We start from the raw sequence: 10,438 nt of genomic DNA on the forward strand, positions 1-10,438 counted from the left end.
TCAAGATCTTATTGTTCCAGGAAACATCACAGTAGGCCACACATGTTCAGACCGGAGCCAAGCTGTTTCATGTCAAGAAGGTGCATTATTGAGATTGTATTAATAGCCGCGTCCCTCTCCAGTGGGAATTGTTTTCAGTTGGAAACAATTTAGTTCGCTTTTTTCATTGTTTCCTCAGTACCACATTGGTTGGCGGATGATGAAGGCCGGGTGGTGGTCAAACACGGAGCCAGATAAGTCAGTGCGAAGTCAAGAGAGCAGGTCTGCGTTTGCCAGCTCTGGGTGGATTCATCAAGAGGGTCATGGTATGTACAGGGCAGCTGTGCACTGGGAAAATATCTGTACTCCATTTAAGAGTAAAGGGGGAAAGCTTGGAGAGGACATCGAGCCGCTCGCAGGCAAAGTTGGAGTGACTCAAAAGTTTGGTGAATGCATTCTAAGTTGAAGAGGATGGGGACAGGGGCTCATAAAGTGCCGATTCTGGGAAAGCCATTTGACTTTACTGGAATTCACAGAGCATATAAGCACTCAAGGCAAACAAACTGCAAACCAACACTGTTTAACACGCACCAAAAGAGTTTCCATACTCCATGTCACACAATAGGATGCAGAATGAGCTGACAAAACAGTGTGGGCTGCCATGTGGGACTGGACCTTGAGAAAGGCTGAGGTTGAGGGGTTGTATATACAAGCATGGATACGCCAGCAATATCCACAGTGGACACGCTTAGCATTGGGCGTAATTGGTTCCAGTTTCTTTTTTGACAAAGACTCACTTTTCTTCTTCCCCTTTCTTCACACAAACAGATAGACAGTCTGAAACGAAAAAACACGCTGATTTACCAAGCAAAACACAAAAGGATAAACAGAGATAAAAGTAGAATGGCAGTTTACAGACAGTATTTGTAGTCTTTGTCATGTGAGGTTAAGTGGAGAGCATGATGAGTTTGTTCTAGACAAAACTGCGGGCTAAAAACGCACTCCATTACAGTTGAAGGCGGCGCACGGAACAAACTGATTTCCCTCAGGATTGTACCCAGCTGCACCTCAGATCTTTGACATGCAGAGAGACAAAGACACTGAGTATGAATCCAATACATCTTTCCATAACAGATATTTCCATCATCTTCTAATGGGGAAAAAGTGTGGGGCGTAAAGTTGAATGATCTTTCTTTCTGTTGACTTAAGCAGATGTCTCAAGAGTTGAAGAAAGAAAAACATGGCATCTAAAAAGATAAAGCATCTAAAACAGCTCTAACACTCTTAAAGGGATAGTTCACCCAAAAATGAATAATTCTGTCATCGTCTACTCATCCATATGATGTTCTAAACATGACTTTCTGTGTGTGTTCTGCAGAAGAAAGAAATACATTAAGGTTTGGAGCAACAAATGATGACAGAATTGTTATTTTTGGGTAAACTATCCTTTTAATGTGGTATGAAACACAGACAAAGGTTTAGAGCAGGGGTGTCAAACTCAGTTCCTGGAGGGCCACAGCCCTGCACAGTTTAGATGCAACCCTAATTAAACACACCTGATCCAGCTAATCAAGTCATTAAGGCTTATTTGAAAACTACATGGTATGTGTGTTGGAGCAGGGTTGGAACTAAACAATGCAGGGCTGCGGCCCTCCAGGAACTGAGTTTGACACCACTGGTTTAGAGGCATGTTTATAATATAAGTCTTAAATCTTTAGTCTATTGAGAAAGATTAGATGATTAATGTACAGAAACAAAATAGTATCTTGTTGACATGAGACTTACTTCAGCTGTAAGCTGCAATATTCTTTCATCAAACGATCCTCCCTCCTAAAACTGAAGTCTTTTGCTCTCAAGACAGAAAACTGAAATAATATTTTACTCGTTTATCAAGTTTTCATTATATTAAAACCCTACTTTTCATGGATGGACGGCAGCCAGAGAAAAACTTTTCGGGAATATGATTGAAAACATTTGCGAAATCAAAAATGAGAGGTCAAGAAAGCATTGATCTTATATGGCAAGTTGGCGGTTTCTGAAAACTCTCCCCTGGGAGAATGTGGAGGAAAGGATTTACTGTGCTGTGGTTGCCCAGCCACGGCCCACATACCTTTAATGTTGCTAACAAGAGCTTTCTCCACCTCTACTTAATCATTACTACAAGGAACAGTAGAGGTATGCCATTACAGCACGGTTTTGTCTCCATGATCTCCGAGTTAAACTATGAAGTCTCTCTTGCAGCTTGATAGTTTGGAGACACCTGAAGTTTTATACGAAGATCATAATGGAGAGCTGCATGCAACTTTGTTGAGCACACTGTTTTACCACTGTCTGAAAGTGTCAATTATCCCAACATGCCCATGAGTGGATTGTGAGATGCCGCATAGGAGCACGGCCTCAAATATACCCTCTCAAGTGAACATAATTGATACAAATGTGCAAGTTTGGAGAGCAAGTACAGGTTTAGGTGCTGAACTCTTGAGTAGTTTGTGGATAACAGTAATTAGAGCAGAGAGCAGTTTTGGGAAGACACGTTCAGGCAGACTTAGGCCGGGCAAAGCGGCAATCTGCTGCTTGTACAAACATAACGTCACACAATGCATTTTAGCTCCAATTTAGTGCACACTTCACATTTTTGTCATGCTCCTAAAGGAGATAAATAACTTAATCTGACCAAATATAGCCCCTAAATGTTGAAACTACTCATATTAAAAAAGACAAACCTACTCTATATGACCACTTGAGCTAATCCAGTTGTTCCCACCCGTGCTTCCTCTGTGTAAATGACAACATGCAATGACATAATCTACAATTTAATCATAAGACATATGTTTTTCCTCAGGGCTATTTCTCCCATGTGCATGAGTCATCATTAGATTCTCACAAAGAAATAATGAGCCTAATTTCTATACAAATTAGGTTAAATGTCTTTTGGGATATTTAGTAGTGCTTTTTAAGGCAAAGGCTTAAGTTTCGGGATTCATACTTTATAAGTTTTAAACTTTGATACCATTTTGCGCCACAAATCATCTATCTATATCTATATCTATCTATCTATCTATCTATCTATATATATATATATATATATATATATATATACGCTTATATTTTTTATTAGAAAAAAGAAATAATAAAAATGTGTTTTATTATTTATTATGAGAACATTTCTGCTATGTTCTGTGGCATTTTTGCATCAGGCCCCAATTTATTTCTGACCTTGGATCCAAGCCATATCTAGGCACAAAATATCACAGACCTATGGGTTGTGCTGTTTTGGCTAGTAAGCAACCAACTAGTAACTAATCAAAACACCCTAGGAACCCTGTAACAACAGCCTAAAAAATTAATAATCTAGTATCCATCCAGTAATCCACTTTACAGTTTCACAATCATGATCATAATGCTGATTATAAGCTCACGTTTTTCCGCTGTTTTGATCATGCACTTCTTACGGTGATTCAGAAATGTACAGGATTACATTACACTGGAACAAACAATTCTAAAATGTTTTAACCTTATTACACAGTACATTAACCTAAACCACATGCTGTGTTTCAGGGAAACCAGAACACAAAACAATGCATATGCAACACAAACTAAACAAGTAAAAAGATTAATTTTCTTTCCAGCTTGCTTTTCATTCATGTCCAAGATTTTGCTCAAGAATGTATGTAGAAGCAAAAACAGTACTTTCCCTGTGTGGAGCGATTTCTTGTGTGAGACAGGGAAGAGTGGCTTGACTTTTGGCCTTGTTTGTTGTCCGGCCCAGCACTGGACACATGGGCCGTGTAACTCTAGTCCAGTTGTGACCACACAGGAGAGGTTCTGTACAGAGGGGGTCGGCTCCAGAATGGAGACAGATGGACGGAGGGCAGTTCTCACACAGAGAATGGCCTCCACTGTTCCCGTGCTGGCCGCTGCTCACAAAGATCATTGATTTTGACCACGTTGAGTGAAGAGCTTGCTAATATCTCATTTCAGCACCGTCCTCAGCATGACCATGACACCTGTTCGGAGGTCAGGTCTAAAGAACACCTCAACTGGGGGAATCTGATCACAAACCAGTCTTTTTTTCTTTCTGAATATGTAGAGGTCAATGCAATTTTACATTTTCAGAGTTGGCTCTCATCCTCGAGAATGAATATCATATATATATATACATACATATAATCACTATATCTATTATTGAAACAATTAAAATAATTCAGTAAATATAGAGATATATTCATATATTCAGTATCTATATTCAGTAAATATTTCTTATAAGGAAATAAGAATTTCCTTCTGTCGCTGCTCAGTAGGAATGACTCCGATTGGGGAGTTCACCCTTCCTCGTGATCAACAGGACAGGAAACCTGGTCAGAGAGGAAAATGACCTGACATTTCACATGCTGAACTCAAAACAGGAAATTCTATTCCAATAATCGTATTTTCATCACTTCACTATTTCCCGTCTTCAAACCCCAACAATTCCTCTTCCTAACCACAGTACATTTACCTTTGTGCCAGTGTCCTGTTTCCAGCTTCGTCAGTTCTTTGCTCCAACTATTCAAAAAGACAGGAAAGGAGGGATAAACAAATTGTAAACAATAGCATAATATCTAACAGCTAATGTCATGATCTTTAAGCCAGAGGACTAATGCTGTTCCCATATTGTAGAGGTCAAAGAGAAAGCCATAAATGTCACTTGTTTATATTTTCGATTTAAAAAGCAGGCATCTTTTCAACATCACTTTCAATCCTTATCGTCAGTCTTGACCCTTGAAGCAACTCATTGTACAGCTGGAGCCCTGTATAAAAAGGAGAGGGGGCAACAGCTACTTTGTAGAGGAGTTGCATGGGAACAACTTGACTGGATAGATCTAGTGGTGTACCACTTACGATTCTGTGGCCAAGCTTTTATGGACAATTATTATATTTTCCCCTCATTTCAATTGTGCTTAGCCTTTAAAACACTCGGTTTGCATAAATGCAAGATGGACACCAGAATCTGGTGAAAAGGCAGAACAGGAAAAGACAAGTAAACAGATCTTGCATGGAAGAAAAATACATTCGCCTGAGGGATAATAAGTCTGTCGGCTGTGGACGTTGAAATAAAAAACTTGAAAGCTCAAGTTGTACCAGGAGGGCGGTTACCACAGCACATAACTGACTCTTGGAATCTCACAAGTTCCCCCTACATACTTAGAGATTAGACTGCAAAGTAATCCTGTAAGAGATAATTCATTCCTTGCCTCTTACTACCATCTCAAACTCTCTCTCCTGCTCCCTCTCACTGCTCAGCAAACAACAGGAGAAGCAAGGAAAGAAATGTAGAGGAGTCTGTGAAACACGGATTGAAATGAAGTGCTCCCTCTCCAGGCCAAAAGACCACACTGCGAAAACACTCTGAACGCACACAGCCATTACAATTAATTTGCATGATCTGCAACAAACAAATTATAAGTTTAAATACAATTATGACATAACTTGAGATAAAATGCATTCTTGGACTTTGTATAAGTGAAAATAACTTTTCTTATCCTGACACTTAGGGTACAATCTATATCATCAAAGTATTGATAAGTTAGTTGGAAACACAACTTTCCGTTTTGTCTCTCTTACACCCCGGGGGTAGATTACTCTGTACCACAGAGCATGTTAAACTCCTCATAAACATACTCATAATTCTTAAACTGAATTAATAATCTCAGCATAGAGCCTAATTTAAGCATGCAAATTCCTCGCATCTCGCCTACAGTCCTCATGTTAAAAGCACTATTAAAGTGTGGAGAAAAAAAGGCCTTTATAAAAACTTCCACCTCTGGCTGAGAGGAGGTGGAGTGGAGGGGGGGGGTGTTATGACCCCATCCTCTCCTCCCTGCTCTCGTCCGCCCCACACAGCCCAGGGCAGTGTAGCATTGTAGCAAACATCCCCAGTAAATCTGCCCCCTCCTCCAACATTTCTGAAAAACTTTTGTCCTAAGTGGTTCTGTTCTTCCTCAGCTGTAACACAAATACAGAATGACTCAGTGTCAACGGAGAGAGCAGTTCTTGCCCTGTCATGGATTGTTAGGGTGGGCTGTGGGAGGGGGTCTGTCCTAAATAGTGTGCATTTGAAGTTGTAGGAGCTCTATATCACTATGTCAAGTTAAAGACTATAGATTTTGCATTTTTTAAGTAAAAAATTGTCATTGTGTAGAACTAACATACCACCATCCTCATGAGGTAACAAAAAGCTATAAGGATCTATGTAAAATTGAGATTTACAGAAAAATAAACACACTATCCAATGTAGTTCAGAAGGACTGACAAAAATTAAAACGTTTACAATGAAATAAGGGTGTTGTAAACGGAATGGCAATTATTTTAAACAAGCACATGTGAATAAAAGTAATAAACAAAAATAAATTCCCAAGTCCTTGTTTTCTATTAATGTTTCAGTGAAGTACAGCACTCTTTGTACTTGCCATTCACTGTACATTTAAAATAAGTGATAGTTGTTGATTTCCGAAATAATTCGCTGCAAATATTTTCCTATTAGGCTACGTCAAGTAAAAAAAACAACAACACTGAGTTACAGAGCGTTTTTGTTACAGAGTTACAAAACTCGACGCAATATAAAGTTTCAGTCACCAAAATAAACAACTAGACACAAGCACGTTGATTTACTTATGAGCATGCACAAGAGCTGTAGTAAACTTTTAAACTGCGTTGCACTTCTGAGCGAGAGAGAAGTAAAAACTTCAAAACTTGAAAAAAGAGCAAGAGGAACGCCCATATGAAGCGTCGTCTCTTGGCCCCTCCTGCATTTGGGTTAAAAGGAAATGCAGTCCGAGGGGGTTTCTTATAGGGCAGCACAAGTTTACACAACCAGAACCTAGCTTGTTACAATTTAAAGTATCCGATTCTTCTCGCTGTGTTTGATTTATCCTCGATTGGAAGATGACCACAGCCGTGGTGTCGCCTTTCTTCGACTTTAGCGAAGTGATCAACAACAAGGTAGGAAAAAAAGTTTCAGCTTGATCTGTTTGTGTTGTGGAATGTGGACGATTAGACTTTCCTTCTAGTTTTGAATGGGCGATTTTAGTCGTATTAAGTAACACCGTACAACAACAACTAAATTACCATTCTGAAGTCTCCTTTAAAGTTCTAATGTAGCATTGAACGAGACTACGCTTGCAGCCAGTAAAGTTCCCTGCTTAGCTTGTTCTGGAGAATCCATAGCTGTGATTTTACAACATATGTGGGTAGTTGATGCATAATGTGTCCATGGACGTTTTTAAATCAAGATTTTAAGCTATATGAATGTTTAAGTGAAAGTGTATATCTTGGATCTTCAGTCTGCTTGCAATTAATTTGAACTTAATCACCATTTTAATCACTTTTTTTGCCTCCAGTAGTTCATTCAAAATAACCGTGTAGTGTGATTTAAATGAATTGAAGTACACATTTTCAATAAGCTAACGTTATTTTAATTAAGAGACTACATGCCTAACAGTTGTCAAAATGATGTTTGAAAATCTTTTGGCGGAGTATAACACATCAGTACACATCAACTTCCCACAAGTGTTTCATGTCAACTACACATGTATGTTTCACGTTGCTTCCTTTTGAACTGTTTATCAACTGAAGATTGGAGCAACTGGTTTTACCACCTGCTAAATAAAAATATACTAAAACCTGACAAAGCAGTTTTTTTTTTTTTTAATTGACCTGTTTGGGTGTAAATGTGAATGGTGTATGAATCTGTGCAAAGTCAGGGCTGTCTCGTGATTTCATTGAATTAAACTTTGATTGAGAGGAGTGACTTAGAAATTCAGTGAGTCAAGCTGGTTCTTAGATGTGAGCTTATTTCAGTGGTTAACCCATACTTGCAGTCGGACATCATTTGTCAGTGGAGTTAATGTGTTTTTCTGTGCTTTGCGGATGTAACATTTAGATTTGTGTATATATTTCCATCCAGCTGATTGTCGCATGAGTCAACTCTTTAAATAACTTTAATATATATTTTTTTAATCATGTGACATGGTGGCTAGATAAGTAACTGTGGAAATATTACATGTAAATATTACAAATCAATGTTACTTTCTAGGATGTAGCCAAATATTCAAGATTTGGTGACCAAAAGTTTAAGAATCATTTACGTCTGTGAGGGTTACGACCCTGTTTTTAGTTATAATTAGTACATTGATATATTTCCTCATGAAAAACTTTAAGCAACATTTAGTTTGATAATGTTGATTCTGAACGTATTAATGATGTCAGACATGGTCATCAATGTCCACAGGTTTCCAGACAGACCTAGTCTCACGTCTGATACTGTACGAGTTAGGTTATTACTCGTATCAGACACGCGCAGCAGTCTTTGCTTTTATAAAGCAGTCAAGCATTCCCTTAGTGGGCATCGAGCCAAACTAGCAGTTGTTTAGGCCTGTATTTACTCGTGGGTTTAACATGAAGCCAGTGCAAAACCGTTAAGACGTGCAAACCACTTTGTGGCTTTCATAAACTGAATTCAGTGTTATAATTTTTATTTTTTTGTCTTTTCTTTTGTAGAACAAAATGCTGAACTACAATAATAACATCCTCAGTACTCCACACCCTGTCTCGGTCCCTTGCATGGGGCCAAGTCTGCCCATCTCCAACCCCACTGGGTGCCTGCTGGACAGGAAGGCTGTGGGGACACCCTCAACTGGTGGGGTTTACCAGCGCCGGCACTCTGTCACTTCGGCTAGCACCAAACTCAACCAAAACCAGTTCTTGAACATTGCCAAGGCAGATCCATCCCTGCTCGGCTCAGGGATGGGAACCATCGGCAGCAGCAACAAAGAGAACCGACTTCGAGACCGCTCTTTCTCTGAGACGGGGGATCGCCTGCTACAGAAGTGTTCGGGCCCTGGAGGCCCCAACAGCCAGGTCAACTCGAGCCGCTACAAGACAGAGTTATGCAGGCCATTCGAGGAGAATGGCGCCTGCAAATATGGTGACAAGTGCCAGTTTGCCCATGGCATTCATGAGTTGCGCAGCCTAAGCCGCCATCCTAAGTACAAGACAGAGCTCTGCCGCACATTCCACACCATCGGCTTCTGCCCCTACGGCCCACGCTGCCACTTCATCCACAATGCGGAAGAGCGCCGTGGACCTCCACCAACCCCATCCCCCCTTTCGGCCTCCAATAAGATGGAGAGGCCGCGGCTGCAACACAGCTACAGCTTTGCCGGGTTCCCCAGCTCTGGAGGCTTGAGGGACAGCCCCACCTCCGTCACCCCTCCACCTATATTTTCCCCAGACGAACTGCCTGAGTGGCCTAGCAGCAACCCCTTTACGTATTCCAGCCAGGAGCTGGCCAACCTCTTCAGCCCCAGCCTGGGCAACGCACCTTTATCCTGCTCCGACCCTTCCACCCAGGCGCCTTCTTCCCCGACAACCCCTTACTACTTCAGGGCCATGTCAGAGTCTCCCCAACTCTACGAGTCTCCATCCAGTCAGCCAGACTCACTTTCTGACCAAGAGGGCTACCAGAGCAGCTCGAGTGGAAGTCTGAGTGGCTCTGAATCTCCCGTCCTTGACACCACCCGCCGACTGCCCATCTTCAGCAGGCTTTCCATCTCTGACGACTAAAGCACACTGAGCCAGACCCCATCCCCCTTTCCACTGCATGCAGCAGTCTTGGGCAGAGAGGATGAGACGCTAGCACTCCCTCTACCTCTCGCCATTTCTCCGGCGCCCTAGAAGCTGTAGTCTTCCTTCCTTGTATCACGTCCGCTCTGAAACCGATCCAGTGAATTAAGGGATCTTTCTCGTTTTGAATACTCTTTTTAACCAGAACAAGCTAAAACTCTCCCGGCCTCAAGACCCTTCTGTTTTCTGAGCCTCGACTTGCAGAGCCCCTGCTATGTTCTTGGTGTGACTGTGCCAAACACGCAGAGTAGGAAGTGGATTAGTGAAATGCTAATCGTGAGAGGTATGAGACCGTTGTGCCAGGTGCCACAGCTGCAGTCAAGTGTAGCGGAGCCGGTGGCACGGTTATGGGAGAGATCTGCGCCCTTCCCCACCTCACAAATTACCACTCTTCTCAAGGACACTGTTTCATAACTAACTAAAGCTCACAAGTGTCATGCTTAGACCTTTCACAACTGTCTTTGTAGACCGGCTTAAAGCAAAAAGAGGAAAAGAATATGGAAAAAAAGACAAGTGCCTGGGGTTAAGTGTTGGGGTGAATGGACCACTGTTTCTTTAACTTTAATATATATTTTTTTTCGTTCTTGTGGCCTGATTATGTAGCTCTTGTTTTGAGTGTGTGCTCTCCCTCCCTTGAAATTGCAGATTACACCAGTCTGCAGGAAGGACTTCTCTCATAAGGGTTGAATGAGAATGGAGCTCTGGAATATTTCAGGCACATTCAAATGTTCAATCAGGTGCTACGTGCTCCATGTCTCGTCTACAGCCAGCACAAACCCCTGAGATGGGATGTCTC

General features: G+C 41.3%; 1 protein-coding gene across 1 annotated transcript; it reads left to right on the plus strand.

Annotated features, from left to right (window-relative positions):
* The first annotated feature begins 6,790 nt into the window (after nucleotides 1-6,790).
* LOC107752727 (zinc finger protein 36, C3H1 type-like 1) lies at nucleotides 6,791-10,150 on the plus strand. Its single transcript, XM_016568754.1, has 2 exons — nucleotides 6,791-6,960; nucleotides 8,518-10,150. Exons 1-2 carry the CDS (start codon nucleotides 6,904-6,906, stop codon nucleotides 9,580-9,582), a joined length of 1,122 nt encoding a protein of 373 aa, XP_016424240.1. The 5' UTR covers nucleotides 6,791-6,903; the 3' UTR covers nucleotides 9,583-10,150.
* Nucleotides 10,151-10,438: the final 288 nt, after the last annotated feature.

This window comes from Sinocyclocheilus rhinocerous, unplaced genomic scaffold (genome assembly GCF_001515625.1).
Source record: "Sinocyclocheilus rhinocerous isolate Xijiao unplaced genomic scaffold, SAMN03320098_v1.1 scaffold61, whole genome shotgun sequence".
Lineage (NCBI taxonomy): Eukaryota > Metazoa > Chordata > Actinopteri > Cypriniformes > Cyprinidae > Sinocyclocheilus > Sinocyclocheilus rhinocerous.